General features: G+C 41.0%; 1 protein-coding gene across 3 annotated transcripts in view; it reads left to right on the top strand.

The window, feature by feature from the left end:
- LOC118001822 (E3 ubiquitin-protein ligase parkin) overlaps positions 1-22,142 on the top strand; it is a 1,265,989-nt gene that overhangs the window by 457,937 nt on the left and 785,910 nt on the right. For 2 of the 3 annotated variants that reach the window (XM_034991967.1, XM_034991964.1), the window contains exon 4: positions 17,574-17,695. In XM_034991967.1, coding sequence (XP_034847858.1) covers positions 17,574-17,695 — 122 coding nt within the window. The remainder of the gene's footprint in view (positions 1-17,573; positions 17,696-22,142) is intronic. The other variant, XM_034991965.1, reaches the window with a different exon arrangement.

The following is a 22,142-nucleotide window of genomic DNA, read 5'->3' as shown; positions in this document are numbered from 1 at the left end:
TACAGGGCTCTGCATCTGCTAGGTTTTAGTGGATTTTGTGGGCAGGTTTCTGTAAGAGAAGCTGAGTCTCGGGTTGAAGAGAGGTGTCTGAGGAGAGAAGCATGTGGGCTGGCAGGAGGAGACAGAGAGGAGATGAGAAGATGACCTCTCTTTAAATCACTGCCCTGGATGAGCAAGAGGGGAGATCTCTGAGCATCACGTGACCCACCTGCTGCACCAGGTCCCCGACAGGGGCTTTCTTGTTAAGAGTCCCAGCGCCGGCCGTCTCAGTGGGACCTCGCACTGCAGGGTGCTTTCTGCTCCTGCAGTGACTGTTTTCTGTCCACTCAGCTGACATCTGTATCCCCTGAATCTTTCTGTCAATGGTTTCCATACCTTGCTGTGCATCAGCATTGCTCAGTGAGTTTCAACAATAACCAGCAACCAAAACTGAATAAATGACCAATTTCCAGGCCCAGCCCCAGGCATGTGGATTTGCAAGGACGCTCTCCAGGACAGGCTCATCCTGCTCCAAGGTGCGGTCCTCCCCAGGGCTCTAGACCACCACACACCTCAAGGTCTCTCCCTTTGCCACATGCCCTGGACCAGGGAGCAGAGAGCAGAGAAACGGGTCCCAACAGCCTCCTGATTTGGGTGACTCCATGGCCCCTTTCAGCAGGGGGACAACAGGGCTTACCCAGGAGCTCTCCAGCCCTTGCCTGGAGCACCTGATACCCATCAGCCTTATGCTCCCTGTGTCGTGGTTCCCCATGCTAATCCTCCTTCACACCCCCAGCAGGGGATAGGCTTGCGCCATGCAGCTTGCCCCAGAGGTACATCTGCAGGGAGCTTCCCTGCATTTTGGAAGCACCTCCATGCTCCTGCTGCTCTTCAGGAAGGACTTCAAGGAACTCAGGAAGGTTTACAGACGGTGGCCCTTGGTCTAGGTGGCCGTGTGTGTTGACACTGTTGGTCAGTCCTCTCAACGTCTGACCTGGCAACCCCAGCGTGAAATCCTGTGTTTGAGTTCTGTGGGCGGCGTTTCTAGTTCAAGTGGACTCTAAACCACCTACTTCTCTCACCAAGTGATTGTGCTAGAATTCTATCCCACATTTCTGTTTGTTTCCTTCCTTTGGGGACATTTCCATGCTGATTTTTTTTTTCTCGAGCTAAGAGTAATTATTCCTTTCCATGGAAATTTAAATAGGTTTCTAATTGATGTATTTATTCATAGTATTTTTTTGTTTTTTTTTTAAAGGTGAGGACTAACAGAAATCACAGCATGTAATGTAAGGAGAGGAAATGGGGGTGTTTGCTGTCCCTCCACACACAAGCCATGAGCGAAGAGCTGAAGGGTGTCTTGGTGTCTGCACCACACGGAGAGCGGGTCAGGAGCTGAGAGCTCTGTTGGAGTTAGAGCAGTGAAGATAGTCCGTGGGTATCACACAGCATTGCTCCGGGAGTCACAGCACTGGGGGGTGCGATTGTGTGAGACCGCGTGTTCTCTCAGTGCTCTTCTGTTTGTCCCTGGTTCTCTGGCAATTCTGTGGTCTTTCTTCTAAATAGTTCTTTTTCTTTTTCTCTGTACCTTCCTGTCTGCTAATTTTTTTTGCCTCCGTAGCTTTTTCTTTTCTTCTATTTTTCATTCTCCTCCTGCCACATCTTGGCCTTTCCTGTTACAGAGGCTAAAGGGAAGCATTGATGGATGGATGGATGGATGGGTGGATGGATAGATAGATGGATGGATAGGGATAGAGAGATACATACATATATACACGTACCTAGAGAGAGAATTTATTCTATAAAGGTTTATCTTTTATTATAATTTTAAAAGGCAAGATTATTTTAGAAGTTTATTTCTGTTATTATAAACATGTCTTTACTGTAAAAAAGAACAAACTTGGAAAATCCAAGGAAAACAAGAAAAAATTAAGATAAATTAACCCCCTCGCCCCTGTTGCAAGGCAGTAAGTAAATAAAGCAAAGCAAAAACAAAACAAAACAAAACAAAAAAAACCCAAACAAAACAAACAAAAAAACCTCTAATGATTTTATCATCTGAGAAACTTTTGGTAAACATCTAAAGTAAGGTATTTTTTTTTTTTATTTTTTAGACTTTATTTATTTATCTTTGAGAGAGAGAAGAGAGCAGGGACATTGGGGAGAGGTAGAGGGAGAGGTAGAAGCAGATTCCCTGCTGAGCAAGGAGCCAATTCAGGGCTCCATTCCAGGATCCCGGGATCATGACCTGAGCTGAAGGCAGACGCTTAACCCTTCTGAGCCACCCAGGCGCCCTAAAGTAAGATCTTTTAGTGAGTATTTATAAATTAAATAGGAAAGTAGCATTTTAAAAAATGATTAACTTTTTTGATATAAATTATTATCCTTGGTTGAAGAAAGATTCTTCAATTAGAGGATGTGTGTATTAGTTGTATGTCTGTATTTATAGAATTATACTATATGTGTTTATATATATATATATACTGATCATTTTAGTCATATTTGCAGTATATCAATTAACTATTAAAGTTGGACTGAGTCTGTTTCAGGCTTTTCCTGATATAATTCCTGTGCCATAATTACTACTGTAATTCAAATTTAATTTAATAAGCTTTTTCCTTTAATCCCCAAAGCATTAGTTTCTTCCACATTCCTTATTTTATCCCCAACGGTTACCTTCCCAAAGCTGAAGTGCCCTAACCAGAAGAAGAGTTTTATTTTTAAGTAAGATTTTGCTGACTCCCGCAATCCCAGTCTGCAGCCTAGCCTCATCATTCAGTCCTGACGAGCTCCCCGCGTCAGGGAGGGCTTATCCATCAAGCTTCTTTGGCCACGTGAGAGCACAACCTCAAAGTGAGAGGGTGACTGTGGAGCTTCAGAGAGCCCCTTTGCAAGATTCTGAGTCCATCCCATGCAAACCACCAGGTGGTATGGACAGGTGATCAAACCACGGGTCACCGCCTAAAAAGTCAGACAAACGCGGTTGAAAAAAAGGACTGTTTCTGAAATGAGATTTTTCAATCAGTGTGAAAAATCTGGTTAGCAAAGGGATTGTACCTTTCAGGCAAGGACAGCACTCCCCGCAAACGGTGGCTTCAGCTGTTGGGAAGAGGTCGTGCTGGCCATTTGGAGTCCAGAAGGGCTAGCTCACTGCCCTCAGCGTTGTTCAGCCTTTCTCGTGTGTTTGGTGATGACCATCAGTGGTATTATCCTCAAATCCAAAGCCTGCTCTGTAGAATAAACAATAATTTCAGTAGTCTTAACACTATTAAAATAAGACTCTCTGTTTTCTTAATGCTGACACAAACATGGCTGGTGTAATGTAACCTTCCCTTCTCAGTGTAGTTAAATGAAGATTTATAACCAATTTATATTTAATCTTTTGACAACATTCATTTAGCATTGCCAAATAACAGAAGCTGAGAAACATTTTGTGTTAGAATCCCGACACTGTAAAAATAATTATCAACCTGCATGTCATTTTAATAGGTCTGGAAGCACATTCCTCATTATATTGCCACAGAGATTAAGTTATTTTAGGGTCAGGTTATTGCGATCTTTCCTTATGCCACCGTGCTAGTTTTCAGTCTGGTTGCTTGACTTCCTCCACACATCTGCCATTGTTTATTCACTGACAACAAGAGAAACAAATGCCGTGAAATGTGCTCTCCACCCTCAAAATTCTGAAGTCTAATAGGATTGATAAAAAAATCTATGGGATATGGTAGATAGAAAGTGATCTAAGTACCAGGGATAAAATGTAAAAAAATATAGTGGGAATTAGGAAAAGAGGATTTACATTTGATGGATGAATCAGTTAGGACTTCTGGAGGAGGTGGTATATCTGGACTTCAAAAGATTGTGGGGGAGGGGGACTAGGGTATGTAGAAATAGGGAGAAATGATGCATTTTTAGATTTGTAAGCAGGGTAGAGGGAAAGGAGTAAAGGTGGATATTTATTGTGGTCTTATTCAGAGATAGTTCCTGCTAGGCTTTTTACAATCCTCTCTCCCTAAAAAGAAGAAGGTTTTAAAGTATATTTTATAAAAGGTAAAATCATGAGTCTTGAGCAAATATAAAATGAACACATGTGAAGTATTTTATTTAATCCATTAATTAATGAGGGGCATCATAAGATAGTATTACCAGTCCAAAGAGCACTTGAGAAATTAGAGATCTATCTGTTTACCTGCCTATTCATAGAAATGCCCAAGAGCTGATGCATCTTTGGGGTTATCTGTTTCTCAGCTCAGAAATGATTATCTACTGGACAAAAATCTACAAATCACAAGTAACTTCACTAAGTCTGAGACCTTAAATCACGATTAACATTGAATATGTAGGGGTGGTGGGTAGGGGAATGGGGTAACTGAGTGATGGGCATTAAGGAGGGCACGTGATGTGATGAGCACTGGGAGTTATACGCAACTGATAAATTATGGAACACTACATCTGAAACTAATGATGTACAATATGTTGGCTAATTGAATTGAAATTATAAAAAAAAGAAAAATAAAGATTAACGTTGACTGTATTCCCTTAGACCTGAATGGCTACACCTGGCTATTTACATTTAACTTAAATAAATGTAAATTACATTAAAAAAATTACTTACTTGGGTGCACCCATCGTACTTGATGTGCTCAGTAGCCACATGGGACCAGTGAGTGCCCAGCTGGACAGCACAGATGGAACATTTCCAATATTGGAGAAGGTTCTATTGTACAACACTACCCTAGAAAACCTTTCGATGGCTTTTGCCCCCATGCTTTTGAAAGGACTCATTGCCTACATTTTTTGCCTTATTTCTAAATTTTAGATACTTACTCTGGCGGCAGTAGGAATCATGTGAAGGCAGCTCAGCTTGAACACAGAGGAGTAGGGGAAGGTAAAGAGAGACCATAAGTTGCAGGCCAGCAATGGAGGTGCTGAGTTTATTAAGCAAAGCAGTTTGAATCTCATTTAGGAGGCAATGAAGAGACATTTAAGGAGAATGCAATGATCAAAGATTTACTTTAGGAAAATTAATCTGAAAGCAATTTGGAGAATTGATAGGTTCTAGAGAGTGCAAAGACAGAATGACCTGTTAGTAAATTAGAGGAGAAGGGAAGGAAAGCAGAGGGAACCCCACAAGGACAGTAGACACCCACCTGTGTTTAGACACACCTAACGTATCGTTATTACCGGGTGCACGGGGTGTATAAAGCAGTGATGAATTGCATATTTACCTGCATTTCAAAAGGCAGAGAAGATAATCTGCTTCTCACATGAATAACCATTTTAAGAAATGATCGTGTCAGAGAGTCATTTAAGATAAAGTCTCAAGAGGCTGGTTTCACGGAAGTGTGGGTCAATCTGGTGCTGCTTTAAAAAGATTTTATCTGTGTTTATGATTCTTGGTGAAAATTCATTTATAATAATAGAATAAAAATGCTAAAACAAGTTCTTGTGATAGTTTGTTAGGCATTTCGAATGTATAGGATCAACAGAGCAGATTGAGGTGTTTATCCAATTTATGCCCATCAGTGTGCCAATGTAATTTGAGAGTTCAGGGCTTCTATACACAGGCACAAACAGGGACATCGTGATGTTCAAGGTTGTTCAGAATGTCATGATAGGGACACACCCTGATGTGAGCAAGTCAGTGCATCATCACTGAGCGGTTAAAAGGACTAGACCCCTAAAATGAAACACGTAAGGGAAATAGAAAGAGGTCAGTAAATAATTTGTGCTTGTTTAATATGTCACTAAGCTAGGTACCACTGGTTCCCTAGTTGCTTGCCAAACTTGGGAGATATAAACATGAAAAAGGCAGGTCCTTCTGAGAAAACTGTGGTTACACAAGAAAACAGACATATACAGTAGCTATGTTAAATTGAGTAACAAATACACGCCAAATGAACCAAATGCTGAGGAGTTGTAGGGAGGGACAGTCACTCTGCCTGTCGTGTGGAAGGGGAGGCAAGGCCTCTTGAAGACCTAGCATTTGACACTTGACGCAGGTTCTTTTAAAGGTGAATGTGGCTTCCTGATGGAGAGAACTGGTCCCAGGCCAGAGGCAGGTGTGGAGGCCTGAGGATGCAGCCCATGGAAATCACAAGTGTTTTGACTTTGTTGCTGCATAAGGCAGTGGTAATTAAGTTTGTGAAGTTGGCTGGGAAAAAATCACGAGGGGCTGTGATGAAAAATTTCAGCTGCGAATGGCAATTTTTGTGATTATTTTGGCACCTGAATAGACTGTACATATTCTAAGAGTATTGTTTTTGATGATGATAATTTAAAATATTTCTATAGGAAAACCATAGATGTCCAATTTGTAATAATATAGAAAGTGCAAGTGAATTTTAACAAAAAGTCCCTTGCCTGGTACTCCTTTGGGATTCACCCAGGGGCCCTGGGTGGCAGGTCATCACCCTCCAGGAGAAAAGCACTGCTGTAGGGAAACAGAAGCTGGCATCATCTTCTTCTTCTTCTTCTTCTTCTTCTTCTTCTTCTTCTTCTTTTTAAGTATGTTGTAAATGTGTTTTTAGAAGATAATTCCTTTAGCAGTTTGGAAGTTTTCTTGCTCAGGAGGAGAGGAAGATAGAGGAAGGGAGCCTTCAGGGGAGGACGGGGAGGGATTTGGCTACAAAAGAGAGCCTGACCCAGGATGGGAACCAGAAGGAGACGAGAAAAGAAACTTGGAGCTCTTGTTTCTGAAGTAGCTCTGAGAGACATAGGGAGAGGTGGATGGAGCTGCTGAGAGGGCGAGAACAATGGTTCCTGGCTCCTGGCGTGGCTGTCCCGGGGCATCATGATTCTGTGGATCCAGCCAGATCATATGTAGGAGACCCCAGGTACCAAGGCTCCAGATCGTGAAGCTAAAACACAGTGTTAACAGAGTGGACATCACAGGCTCTGGATGCTGAAGCATCTCCATCTCTGAACTCACCTTCCCTTAATTGATGTGCCTATTTGTTTTGGCCAGAGCCTTTTGAAGGAGTTTCTTAGATTTTCCGAGGGGACTTGATTTTCATAAACTGTATGAGTGCTGTGCTACCTGAGACCCGAAGCAAGATGTTCGGGGATGTTCACTGCCTAACAGCACTGAGCAGATCTGGGCAGATGCCTCCTCTCTATCTTTCGAAGTTCCCAGATTCAGAACGTGTGAGCAGATGCACCTGGATTGAAGGCAGAATTGTGGGAATGTGCAGCTAGATCACTTCAGAAATTGAAAGTCAAACAACTTTCAAGATAAGAGACTCTGTACTAGAAGTGTATATTCTTTTCCCCCACCCTGAGTTCATTCTCCACTATTCGCAGAATACTAGATCCTTCTCTGCTGTGCAGGCTTTTGATAAATACCTTTCAAGATACATATGGACCATGTCAGGGTTACTTTTGGATTTTAAAGCTGTTAACGTAAGGACTGTCTTGATTATGTTTTAGGATTTTCTCACATATTGCTAAAGTCTCAAGCACATAGTGAGTTTCCCATCAATGTTTGCTGTTAATGTTATTGGTAGACAGAATCTTGATAGGTTCCTGGTATTCTGTTTCCTTAGGATCATCACCCTGCTTCCTTCCCACTATTCTTCCCTTCCCCCAACCAACTTGACTCCAGGCAGACAAGGTTCACCATGTTTAGAAAACTAGATGTTTCCTAAGAAATTATAAAAGTATTTCTTTCTTTTCTACTTTTCTATTTTAGTTTTCCTTTTATAGAGGTGGTAAGGAATATATGCCAGCCTATGATTCTGTAGCACTCTAAAAGCAAGACTCCCCGCCCCCCCCCCCCCAGGTACAGCTATACCAAAGGTAGCTCAGACATTACTGTAACCTGCAGCCCAGACTTAGTGACCTTCTTGTACTTTCCAATATTGAGTTAAAATGGACTTGCCTAATCTCTCTGGTTTCTCAATTATTTGATCAATCAACTGGATCAATCTCTACGATGGACTACTTATTCTAGTCTGAAGGTGGGTGTGGAGAATGGGAATAAAACCACTGGTCACCTAAATCCTAACCTTAGGAGTGTAAATTCTGATTTAAACATATGAAGCCATGCAGACATTAGGCTTGTAGACCAGGAGAGAGGGGTCCGAGAGTTGGGCCATGATGTATGAGCAGGACTGAGATGGGTCCTTGGAGGCCCTTTCCATGAAGTGAGAAGATTTTCATGGTCCAAGGGTCCTGGGGTACCCGTGAAAGATGTTTTAGCCAGAGTGCTTCTCGTGTATTTCTGGAAGCTTATGCATTCACAGCATGACTGTCATCCTTGATTAAGAGAAGACAGTAATTTTATCTTTTTTTCCCCCGGCATGATGACATCACCCTACATTTCTAACTAATCACTGTCACTGAAGAAAAATAATTGTTCTCATATTTTAAGATTCAGTAGAGATTTTCTGAATCTCCATGACCACCAAAAGCTTTTCAAAATCAGTGCTGAGAAGGATCAGCTTTACTAACATTGCATATTTTGTCTTATCATTTGGTACAGGCCAAATAGGATACTTAAAAACACTGGAATTTATAAGAGGATATTTAACAGTAGTAATGAAAATTGGAAATATTATGCTTAAATGGAATATTTATACCAAACTAATTATATTGGCTATTGTAGATGCAATAAAATGAAAAATGTGGGAGTGGGGAGGGTCACACCTGCCCTGCTCTATATTCTCTAACTGGAGCCATTCCACTGAGTGTTCATTTCCTTAACAGGTTTTGCTAACACTTGGACTATTTAAAATAAGGGAATTGTAAAATTGTTTTTTTAAATAGCAAGAAAATTTCACTTCTGCAAAAAAAAAAATAAATAAATTCATTGATTTCAAGGTCAGACCATGGATTACCATTTCTTGCTAAACCATGCCATTTTAGAATATGTGCTAAACCCTTAAAAACGAGATTTACTTGTCCTTATTTATAGTTGCTATACCTGCACATTTTTGCTGAATGCCAGTGCTGTAAAATGTTAATAGAAGTTTCCATGAAACCTTTAGTGCTAATGGAATGAGGGAAATGGGTTGGTAAGGCAGTTGATGATTGCTGGCGATTGTTCATAATTGGCAACCCATGTTCAAGTGCCACCTTTTAGCGACCATAGAATTAATCCCCTAGAGTATTTAGTAAAAACCACCATCCCAATCACGCTTATTATCATGTGGTTGAGGAACAAGTAGATGCTTTGTAATCAGAAAAACTTCCATTCGAATCTCTGTCTACTCCTGTGGCTATGTTGGGGATGCTATTCGACTTCCTTAGCTTGTGATTCCTCATTTATGAAATGGCAGCGATCACGCCCGTGTTTCAAGACATAAACACCACTGTAAGCTAGTCTGTCACTGAATTGAAATTTTGAGACCCATTTTGAATCTCCTTCAGTACCATTTCACAAACACACACGCACGCACACACAGAGTTTTCATTTTGGAAATACTTTATTTTTTAAGTGCATTAGCTAGCTTGAAAATTTTATCCTCTAGACTGGATCCACACAATTGTTTACTTCTATTCTTCATTTTTCTACAATCCATCTCTAAGTGATTCACGGGAAAAATATTCTAGTGAACATTAAATCAATTTAAGGACTTTCCATCATGGTTTATGTTCCATAATATTAATTGTAAAGGATGTGGTTGGGTTTGAAGCAATTTTAAAAGAGAATTATACCCCAACTATTTCTAAAAATTTAGAGGCAGGATTAAGATGGAAATAATATGTAGGAATCAACATTTTTTTTAAAAGATTTTATTTATTTGAGAGGGAGAGAGAGAGCATGAGTGGGGTACGGGGCAGAGGGAGAAGCAGACTTCCCACCGATCAGGGAGCCTGATGCGGGGCTTGATCCCGAGACCCCAGGATCATGACCTGAGCCGAAGGCAGATGCTCCACCGACTGAGCCACCCAGGCACCCCGGGAATCAACATTTATAAAAGTCAGAGAGTGGCCACCTGAGGAAGCAGGAGGACTAAGTGCCCACAGTATGTACCTGGGAGTAAACTGAGTTCTAAATTTGTTGACAGCAGGTAAAGATAGCTAAAATGCATTGAGCATCGCTATGTGTCAGATACGTGCTGTGTGCTTCACCTCTGGTATTCTTTGTTACGTCCTCAGAGTAGCCTGTGAGTCAGGAGCCGCTATCATTCCCATTTTGCATCTGAGAAAACAGCCCCAGAGGGTAGTCGACTTGCCAAAGGTGGCGAGGCAGGGCTGTGGTCTGGACCTAGAGGGGCATGTCCTGGACTGTGGAGATTTTGTTTTGAGGAAATTGTGAATAGTCATCTATAGTGTGAAGAACTTCTTCCATGTAAATTAGAGCTATGGGTGTTCGTTCAGCATTTTGCAGAGCTGTGACTTTTTTTTTGGCACCCACCTTAACGCTACCCTGCCAGTGTCCATTTCTGGGAAGAATAAGCGAATAGATTTACCCAGGCTTGGCTTTGAACCTGACGATTTATTTAAACCTAATCCTTAAATTATGCTTCATTCTACAGTTTTGTCTTGCCGTGGGAGATTTGGTTATTACTTTCAAAATGAATAAGGGAAAATAAATTGGCAACAAGCACTGTCCCAACAAACAGGCGAAAAGCATTAGCTTTAATCTGTTGTTTTTGCCTCACCAGATGACATTATTGTGCAGATGCATTAATTAAAAACCCTAGCACAGGGGCGCCTGGATGGCTCGTCAATTAAGCATCTGACTCTTGATTTTGGTTCAGGGCTATGATCTCAGGGTCCTGAGATTGAGTCCCGCGTCAGATTTGGTGCTGCGCTTGGGACTTGCTTAAGATTCTCTCTCCCTCCCATCCCTTCTCTCTCTCTCTCTCTCTCTCAATAAATAAATAAATAAATAAATAAATAAGTAAGTAAGTAAGTAAGTAAGTAAGTAAGTAAGTAAGTAAGTAATAAATAAATAAAAACCCTAGCACAAAAATTGAGAAGTAAGTTATAACTTCTAAGAGCTGAGGCTCCTTAGAGATTGCTAACCATGTTTTAAAAGTGCATACATTGGCTGATGGTTATGTAATTGGAAGTTGTTTATAACACAGTTTTACCTCGGTTACACTGCAGGAGTTAAGACTATGGCTTGTTAAAAGCATGGAATAGTTTGGCTGGGTTCAATGGGGTGTCGTAACCCATTGGATAAGGGTTGAAATGAAATGTGTTTCTGTGTAATAACTGCCTCCTTTAGAGTAGTTCTACTTGTAAATTTTCAGAATTCATTTTTTCCCCTTAACATTCAAAGACTTAGAATTATATTAAGTCCTATATACAAATTTTTCAAGTATTATTTTTTGTTTTACTTTTATTTATGTTTGTCATTTCTGTGGTCTTAAAGATAATATTGATGTTATTGATTTCAAATATGATATGCCAATATTTTGAAGGGTATGTGGTTAGTCCAGTAAGCTTGGCTGGTGGGAAGATGTTCTAAATATTTTGTAATCATGGCTACATTCTGTTCTATATGAATTTTGTTCTCACACTACCCTACCTGCTACAACTTTTACATCATTCAGTATATGGCAGAATTTGTTAACCTAGCAAATATTTACTGAGTGTTTACTAAGCTCATGGAACCACACAGCTATTTGGAATGAATATCTGAAACAGGTGCAGTGTTACATATGGGGGGTTGTAACGATAGAAAAGGTAGGACAAGTACATGACACAATGTGGGGCAGATTTCTTCTTTTCATTTGCCTTAGGTTGAAGTGCACATGATCCTCATCTTTTCCATGATCCAAAGCAAAATGTCACATGGAAGCAATGATTCTCTGTGTCCACATTGAATGATTTTCATATGGAACTGCTTTAGACTACGTTGATATACATTATTTAAACGTTTTAGGTCAATGTAAGGAAAAAAATGAGAATTTCAAAGGTAGTGAGGAACGACTGAGGAACTCATCCCATTGAAAAGCACAGAAGAGGAGAATAAATAGCAATTCTGGCCTTCAGAGATGGTGCTGATTTTGTTCTTTTGGTATAGATGTGTTGTGTACCTGGCTCATGAGACGTATGTTCCAGCAAATGTGGTCCACCTCAGGCTGAAGGACCATTGCTCAGAAATATAATAGCAAGATTCTGGAAAATGTCCAGGGAGAAGATTCTCTATGGCCTCGCTCCCTGTCACAGGGTCAAGGCCCCAGGTTCAGAAGTTCTGGACATAGGTCTCTTCCAGAGTGGGCTTGTAGGAGTCAAACAGGACTGAGGGTACGTACCTCCTAAGTGACAAGAGGAAAGGGTAAACTGAGGGAATCTGGTAGGTTGTAGCTGAAAAAATGGAGCTAATGGTGCAGACATTATCCTTGGTGTTTAAGAAACGAGAACAAGGCTGTAGGAGGCAGGAGGGCCAGAGCGGGGAATACTAAGTGCCGGGCTGGGCACTGTGGAAGGAGTCGGGGGAAGGCTGGGAAGGACACCTCCAGACAGGGACTCCACCTCATTAGATGCTGGTTCTGTGGTGTTGGGACAAGTCGAGTATTTAAAGGTGACAAAACTAAGCTGGATACTTTCATACTCTCAGATGTAATTATTTAGGGAGATATCTTTTGTGGGGAAATCAAAGGAAGAATTCTTAGAGGACATGCCATTTCCCCTTGAAGGTGTGGGTCAAAGATGGTGAGGGCCGTGGAGATGTGGCAGTCACTGTCTAGTCACACGTCAAGACTAGTTCCGCTTGGTCTAGGGCCTGGGGCACGTGCAAGGAAGAAATGAGAGGGAAGCTCTCTTCTGCCTCTAACGCAACGAAGTCCCCAAGTCCTACGTCATGGTGCTTCAGGCTCAAACCGTCCCCTGTTCCATTCTCACCAGCCAACACAGTTTTCATATTAGCCCACCTAACAGCAGGTGACTGTGTTGTCAGTGTGAAAGAAGAATCTCCTTCATATTGTTATCTGCAGGCTTGATGAGGGAGGGAGAGAGGGGACCAGACACGTCATTGTTATTTATTCTCCTCCACTGTGCTACCCAACGGGATGAGTTTCTCAGTCATTCCTCGCTGCATTTGAGATTCTCAGTAAGCGCGCGGTGGCTACCATCTGGGAAAGTGTGGATGTAGAACATTTCCAGGGTCACAGAAAGTTCTCTTGGGCAGCTTGTTCTACTTACATGATCATATGTGATAAACGTAGTCGTAAATCAATTGTGTGCCTGTGGTTTTTATAGGACATTGGCGCTGAACATTGTTTTACTGTGGTATAAAACATGTTAACTCATACTCTTTCTTCCCTGGTAAACAAATTATCCAAGCAATTAAATTCTTGATTCTCTGTGACAGCCAGTGGTGGAAACTTCTGAGGTCAAAGAAAAGTTTTAATGAGAATCAGAATGAGTGTTCTCAAGTATTCATCAATCTTATTAAAACAACTTCGTTAGGCCATAAGCCCATCATCTAAAACACATTTAAAAAATGAAAACTATGCACATTATGCCAGTTTCTCAGAAAGCCAAAGCAAATAATATATATCCTCATTTGTTTTTAAAGATGTATTCATTTATTTGAGAGAGAGAGAGCACACGTGTATGCAAATGGGAGGAGAGGCAGAGGGAGAGAGAGAATCTCAAGCAGACTCCCTGCCGAGTGCAGAGCCCGATGCAGGGCTCGCAGGGCTCGATCCCAGGACCCTGAGATCACGACCTGAGCCGAAACCAAGAGTCAGATGCTTAACCGACTGAGCCACCCAGGTGTCCCAATATATATCCTTTTTAAAAAGGGACTTTCCTCGATATGTTGTGAATATTGTTAGTGATTTCTGCAATTCCCTGGATCAAGAAGGGAGAATAAGGAAAGAGTGGAGACTTAACTAAGGATTATGTTAACTGGACAAAGTGAGTGAGAAAAACTAAAGATAATGACAAAACACAATGCTAAGGAAACCCTAGGGGCACTTGAAATGAACATAGTGACTCACACTTTATTCTTTTTTCTTCTTTTTTTTTTTTTTTTAAGATTTTATTTATTTATTTAATTGACAGAGAGAGAGAGAGGGAGACACAGCGAGAGAGGGAACACAAGCAGGGGGAGTGGGAGAGGGAGAAGCAGGCTCCCTGCCTAGCCGGGAGCCAGACGTGGGGCTCGATCCCAGGACACTGGGATCATGACCTGAGCCGAAGGCAGATGCCCAACAGTTGAGCCCCCCAGGCACCCCGTGACTCATACTTTAAAGGAACTGACCACTAGTTGTGCTTTTAACTTCTCTCCAGGGGAAAAAAAAAAAAATGAACTTCTGAATGAAAAGCATGTACTTTACTTTGTAAAATCATGACATTATTAGACTCAGCCTCCTGGCTTATGATAAAATAATAATAATAAATAACAAATAAAAAATTACTGATCGCTGTGGTGAAGGGAAGAACTTAATTGTCAGCAGGTGAACAATTTGGCTTGCTGTACATCAAGCCCTACACAGTGAGTTGAATCCTTCTTTCAGATTTTTTTTCCAATTTTTTTTTTTTTCCTGACAAATAATTTCACAAAATGCTCCACAAAAGGAAAGTTCCTGAGGTCAGATAAAGTCCGGGATGTGCTGTGCTCCGTGCTTTCCTCACAGAGTCACCGAGCTCTGAACGTCCCGCGGTGGGAGGGCTTGCTCACCTTGACTTAATTTAGCCTCATCGAAAATGATTTGGCTAAGGAATCCCAGGTATTTTGGCTTGACGCTTTTTCACAGCCTGCAAACCGTGATAGTGTTCTGTAAGATATACTTATACTTGATTAGCCTCAGAGCAGAAAAACTGAAACAACCAAATCCCTCAAAGAGCACTACAGCTTTATAGAAAAAAGTCCATATTTTTAGGATCTTGAAGGATCCCGGGATGAGTGGTGTGATGTCTGCAAGTTAATTACAAATGATTCAACTGAAAATATGTATGTGTAGTATATGTGTATGTATGTATACACACACACACACAGGGAGCACACTCAAAATATGGGAAAATGTTCACAACTGGTGAACTACAGTAAAGGACATGACGTGTAATACTTTTGATGTATTTCTCTAGTTCTGAAAATGTATTCTAGAAAAAGAGGAAAGTATTATAAACCCAAACGCAAGCTGCATTGATTATGTTGGGCAGTGAAGGGGTAGCCATATGAAGGAGTTGATAAGGCAAGAAAAAGGATTTTAAGATCCAGACAGAAGTAAAATGGGAAGAAGGTTCAAGTTCTTGACTGGAGACGGTGACAGAGCTGCAGAAAAGCATTCCGGGGCATTCTTCACATCGCCTTGCCATTCCTTTAGGAGTTATGGCTCCATATCCAAAAGTCTGTACCTCAGACCCTCAGTCAGGCTAATGGGAACATTGCCCAGAAAACATGTCAGGGTGTTTATTCTTATTCCCATCCTGGGGACTCCAGACCTCAGCGCGGCACAGAGAAGTTTGCCAACTTTAAACAGTGTGATGCAGCCAAATTAGTGAGGAAGCCATCCTGAACAGGGGATCTCAGGATTGACCTGAAAGCCCCGACTTTTTGACCAAGTAATGTCAACAGCTTGAAATTTGCCGTAGCCAGGACTGGCCCGACCTTGATCTTCCTTAGCCTGACTATTAATCCCCAGCTCGCAGCTGGCTCTGGGAAGCACCGTGTAATAGATTGCGTGTCATCTTGTATGCTTCTAGGCCACAGACATGGGCATGCAGTATTTTCTAACTTCTCAAGGACTTCGCTGAAGTTTGTAGCACACAGAAGAGTTCCCTAGTCTTGGGATTGTGCCTGGCTGTATCATTTGCTGAAACAATATTGCAAATGTTCCTATTGCCCTAAGGGAGAGAGAAGAGTCATTTAGCTGCCTGCAGTTTCATAGATGCATCATTTACTATTGTAAAGCTGTTGCTCATATGCTCTTTCAACAATGCTAGTGTCTTTGCCACCCAGGCTCCCCTTCATAAGCTTCTCCTTTCCCCACTCCTGTTCCTCCTCCTCCTTTTTTTTTTTATTGTTTAACCTTTACAATAGTAGGTTATAAAAATTCTGAAATTGGATTTGTTCCTATTTCTGATAAAGGTTTTTACAATAAGGGTTCCTGCCTCCTTCACGAAGCTCTTGGTACAATTTAACAAGTGAAATTGTCAATCCTTGTGGTCTTCCGATATTCTGACAGTTGTTATGGTATTTCTATAACTTTAATATATGGTTCTATCCATTGCATTTATGATATATATAAAACCTTAAGAATATTTCTTATATAATTACTATCTTTGCTAGTATCAATGTGGTATTTATAGACTCGAAGACCTTCCACATTAAGGCACTAAAGTTACAAAGAAGCATCAGAAAATCATAGTTTCTTATCACTACAAACATATGTTTATATTTTATCTTCCCTTCACACTGGAAGCTAAATATTAATTTCTGGAGAGTAATAATTCTAAAATATATTGGTAATAAATGATAAAATTATAAAATTTAACATTTTTATTGTGCTTTACATCTTACAAAGTATTGTCACTTACAATATTAGTAAAGATGGCTGAACAAATAACAATTCAGTGAGCCTATAGAGTCTTTTTTTTTTTTAATTAGTAAGAAATAAATGGCGCTGCCTAAGACTTTAGGATCGCTCTTTGTTTCTTATTATTTTTGTACCAATTTTTTTTAAATAAACCATATGTATTTGGGAGGCTGAAGGTTTTCACTCATAATGGTAAAAATAGTCCTTATTATTTATAGATGATCTTAATGATAATAGTAAAATTGTAAACAAAATTCATATGCCACGACATTTTATGTAACCCCCCAACCGAACAAGAAGTAAGGTGTAAGGATTAAAACAACTAGTTAGTAATATTATACATTTAAAAAGGCAGTTATTTTATTAGTGAGCTCTTTGCAGAAATGGCAGTGGGACGCTGTTCTGAAAGGTCCCCCTAATGTGCAGAATAGCATGACTTCTGTATGCTGACATTTGAGAGAAGTAATTAGAGATGTTTAATTGTTGACTTTTTTTTTTTTTTGGTCCAGCTTTTCTTCTTGTGTTATTTGAATGGCATTTGTCTAGGTAGAGAATACTAGTGAAACACAAAGCACCCGTTTCTGCACACCCCTGCCGGGTTCTGTTTAAACCCCTCAGGACTCTTGTCTTACTTTATGTGTGACTATATGTTGGAAAGACTTCACTGGAACCCAGCAAATGGTGATCATGTCAGTCATAGCACGAGAAATGGGCTGGTAGGTCCCTACAGATAAGATTTTAAGAGGAAAAATCTAGAGCCTTCAAAACTGTGTACAGAAGCATGAAATAGAATTCAGGAGCAGTGGTCTTTAAATTTCCCACAGTCTCTACGTTTCCTGTCCTTTTTAAAAACTTAAGCGGCACAGAAGGCATTTCACTTCCCCGTGTTGCATATACACTTGGCCAGCTCTTCTGGAGGCAGCAGGTCGCTTACCCTGCTGACTAAGTCACAAGGCTGTTGGCAAGTGGAAGAAAAGATTTTCACTCTTGAGCATAAAACTAGATTTTCTAAATTAAATTGTTGTATCCTCATTGGAATCTTTATCCCACTAGTGTTTCAAAATGCTCCTGGGGAGATAATTTTAAAATTTGTCTCAATTTGGATTCAACATTGATTGGCTACTTTCTCTGCTTCCCCCCCTCTCCCAGCAGGTAGAGGAACCTACAACAGCTTTTATGTTTATTGCAAAGGCCCCTGTCAAAGAGTACAGCCAGGAAAACTCCGGGTGCAGTGCAGCACCTGCCAGCAGGCAACGCTCACCTTGGCCCAGGTAAGGAGCTACGGCATTGGCAGAGGCTGCCCAGAGAAAATGAACGTCTATTTCCACAGTAGCCTTTTGGGGTTGCTAATCAGAGAAGACGCATGACTGAAAACAAAAGACATTCTGCTATGCGATTCTAATGGTTAATGGTATCTGAAGTTTCATTTAAAAATACATCACTCTGTAAAACGTTAGGTGTACCCGGCTGTTGTCTCCCTGTGTTTAGTCCAGGTCTCCGGAAAGGAAGCATCGAGAGTGTGTTTATAACAAAAAGAGATTAGGCTTTGGTGGGGGTGTCTTTTAGAAGAGGCCAGGAAGGAGCATTCTAAGACACTGGGAATGTTTTATGTCTCAATCGGTGTGACTGTACATGGTTGGATACGTGTGTCACAATCCACTGGACTGTTCATTGAAGATGGGCGCACTCGAGGTTGCTAAATGGAAGTTGTATCTCAGTAAAGGAGTGAAAAGGAAAGTCGTGGATCGCCCACAGCATGCATGTGAAACTGAGGTCGGCAGGCTACCATCTGCTGTGGTCTCCGCTTGGGTTGTATGGTTCACAAGCTAAGAATGTTCTTGCATTTTTAAGTGGCTGGGAAATATCCAAAGAGTAATGCTGTGTGGCCCGTGAACGCTATATGAAGTTTAGATTTCCAGTCTCCATGATGACACTGTAGCATAAGGCGGCACCACCCATCTCCTTCCATGTTGTCTGTGTAGCTTCCATGCCCAGGGCGGGCTTCAGTAGTTGCCACCCGGACTGGATGCCCTGCGGAGCCTGACCTATCTACCTCTGGCCCCTACGAGAAAACATGGTGGACCCCTGATATAAACCATGCACACAGCTAAGGCCATGGCTTCCCCGTGATGGTTATGCAGGATTTGGCTAAAGTTGATGTGGGTGTGAATGTGCGTGAGTGAGGAGGGCATTTTCTGATTGGTGTGATCAAGGGTCAGGGTCAAGGGTCTTCAGGTGATGGGGGGCTGAAGTGGGGACAAGGACTCCCTTACCATACCAGGCCCCTCTAATGGCTACATTTAGATTTTTATTCCACAGGCGATGGGAAGCCAAGACAAAATGTTAAAAATAAAGGCAATCTATATTTTAGAAACTTTATTACTGCTGTAACAGTCTGTCATTGGGACAGAAGTTGGTGACAGATTGAGGGCAAAGAGGTTGATTCATAGACTCTTCATAGGGTTCATGCGGGGGGAACTACGGGCCGGGTCGGGGTGGTGCCCTGTGGAAAGTGTATAACGGAGCAGCATGGAAGAACATGAAGGATACACCCAATAATGGAGAAATCAAGGATTCCTGCCTCAAGCCTGGGGAAGATGGTAGAATTACTCAAAAATGCAGCTCAGTATTTCACTATGGTATAATCTCTCTGTACGCAGGCCAATCCTGTGACTGAACTTAGGGAGACAAATCCATGAGTGATGGTTTGTTCTGAACCACGGGACTGGACCTTTTTCTGGGGGTGTCACCGGGCAGTGCTTCTGTCTGGGAAATGTACTCTCTTAAAGTCCTCCAGAACTTTACTTTCCACCAGAATCTCTCCTCTGCCATAAGCCTTTTCCAACACAGTAAACAGCCTCTTCTGTTTTTCTGGTCTATGCTCCAGTCTTGATTGCCTTAGATGGTGGATGCGACCTATTTATATTAACTTCCAATTGTTCTTAGTGAAAACAGCAATAACAAATTATTATTGAGCCCCAAGCTTAATTATTTTCATGCATCATCTATTGCATTTATTTCATAACACTCTAAGTACTGTCAGTAACCTTATTTTAGATTTAGGCTTAAAGAGATTAAGGAAAGGAGCTTGTGAGAGTAGGCATTTGAACCTGACTGTGTGATCTAAACTTGTAAGCTCTGCAGTCTCCCCATTTTTTACCACACAGATATATTTACACTAAGTGTCATATGCTCAGATATCCCCAGTGATCAGACATGTGATTTAAGACTTAGGTCTTAAGTATGCAGTGGCTGGGGATGGGGTGAGGACCATGAAGAGACCAAGGCCCAGGTAAGGAGGCCGCTCCTTACCTTACTTGCTTAGCAAGTGGTGGTGGGGGTGCTTAATGTGGCCAATCTTTTATTTAATTAAGGGAAACCATACGTATAGATTTTTATGCGAAGTTTCATATGTAAAAATATGCTCCTTGGGGAAAAAAAAACAGAAGACAAAAAGAAAAAGCAACCAGCAGCATCTGTCTAAATGCACAAACTGAAATCGTACCATACAGGTTAAATGGTGCATTAACATTAGGTGTTTAGAGAGCCCGGTGTGCAGTAAGCACTTACTTCAACTTGCTGAGAGGCTGTATGGTGAAAACTTAAGAAGACAAGTCTCCAGACTCTTCATACTGCATGGGTTAGAATTCCTACATGTATGGTGATTAACATAACAATAAAAAATTAAAAAATAGAAATCTAAAAAAAAAAATTTTTCCTAAATCATTATTTTCCTCCTGTGTCAGCTTGGGGACATCTTTTACCTGGGATAATGGTATCTACTTCTTATTTCTTGTAAAGATTAGTTAATATATGAAGAGTATTTAGAACAGAGAGGCACCTGGTGGCTCAGTCAGTTAAGTGTCTGCCTTTAGCTAAGGTCATGATCCTGGGATCTCATTCCTCATCAGCTCCCTGCTCAGTGGGGAGTCTGCTTCTCCCTCTCCTGCTGCCCTTCCCCTGCTCATGTGCTCTCATCCTCTCTGTCTCTCAAATAAGTAAATAATATCTTTAAAAAAAGGAACAGTAGCTGGAACATAAATAATTAGATATCTTAAATGCTTTCTTATTGTTACTTTTTAAATTATTTTTCATGAGTACTTGTTGGGTGTGTGCATACACACACTTAGGTACTTCACCATGAAATCAATCCAGACTTTGGCTAACTCCTTTCAAAAAAGTGAAAGCAATGTATCATGGAACACTACATCAAAAACTAATGATGTACTGTATGGTGACTAACAACATTAAAAAAAAAAAAAAAAGAGTGAAAGCATCTCCCCTCCCACTGTGTTCATCCAGAAGCTCTTTGTAGCCCCCTCAGCTGCTCACCTGGACCAGCAGGTCCTGGGAGCGATGATCTCATCCACCCGGTGGTCTAGGCTCTGTCCCATCTCAGAGGCCCACTCCCATGACCACCCCAGACTTTGTCAGTTCCTAGAACTGCTCTGCATTTGATTATTAAATTCAGACTTTTATTCTCCCTACATTATTTTTGCTCTGTACATTGTTAACCCCTCTCTTAATTTCTTCTAGAGCTCTCTGGCCTTTTCTTTCATCATTTCCTCCCCTGATAGGGTCTAACTTCAACTACATTATTTCAGATATCATTAAATTTCCATTCCACATTCTGTACAATTGCCCATTTGTCTATATTCCAAGTGCCGGTAAGCCTCTTGTATCAGGTAACTTGCGGGTTTAGATCCCTGGTGCATTTTCAACACTTCACCCAGTACCTTGCCCATAGTGGAGCACAAAGCTAATAATTCGAAGTGAATGGTATCTGTACTTGAACTGTTACTGATTCAGTAGATCCACATACTTTAGAAATTATACTTGGCATGTATAATCACATTGATCATAGAAGTTATGATTCTTTTGCTACCACTTATTGATTTCCTTCCTTACATTTATATTCTGGTACTTTTATATTTCTCTAATTCTTGTTACAGACCTGCAAAGTAGATATTATTATCTAGTGTTTTTAATAAAGAGACTCCATGAAGTTAAGCAATGAACCCAAAGTCACACAGTTAACAAACGTTGGTGCCAGGGATGAAAAGTCTTCTGTTTCTTTAAAGCTCTGCCTTTTCTAGGATAGATTGTTCACTCTACAAATCTGGTAATCAGTGTCCTATTACCCAACTACTTCCCTATACTTAAACTATCCTTCAAAAATACTCTTGAAAAAAAAAAAAAAACTACTTTAAGATTTAAGGAGATTGGAAAGGATGATTTAAAGATTACTTATTGAACCCGGAATTTTACTTTATTTTATTGTATTGTATTTTGTATTTTTTATTTTTTTTAATCTGAAATTTTAGTATAGTTACTAGATGCAGCATCACTGGTAAATAAGTAGAAGAGGCCCTCCGATTTTTTATTAATGACAAACATTCACACTCAGTAGTACCTTCCAGTAACAGCTTTGTGGAGCAGCTGAGTAATCACAGGAGTCTGCAAGCCAACCCCCTACCCAGCAGTGGGTGGGGCAGGAGCTGAACTTTGCCCTGAGGAAGGATTTCCAGGTAGAGAATAGGCAACTCTTTTTAAAGATTTTTTTTATTTATCTGAGAGAGAGAGAATGAGAGAGAGAGAGCACATGAGAGGGGGGAGGGTCAGAGGGAGAAGCAGGCTCCCTGCTGAGCAGAGAGCCCGATGCGGGACTCGATCCCGGGACTCCAGGATCATGACCTGAGCCGAAAGCAGTCGCTTAAC

Source organism: Mirounga leonina, unplaced genomic scaffold (assembly GCF_011800145.1).
Source record: "Mirounga leonina isolate KUSES-001 unplaced genomic scaffold, KU_Mleo_1.0 Mir_54, whole genome shotgun sequence".
NCBI lineage: Eukaryota > Metazoa > Chordata > Mammalia > Carnivora > Phocidae > Mirounga > Mirounga leonina.
This window is presented reverse-complemented; position numbering and strand designations above follow the sequence as displayed.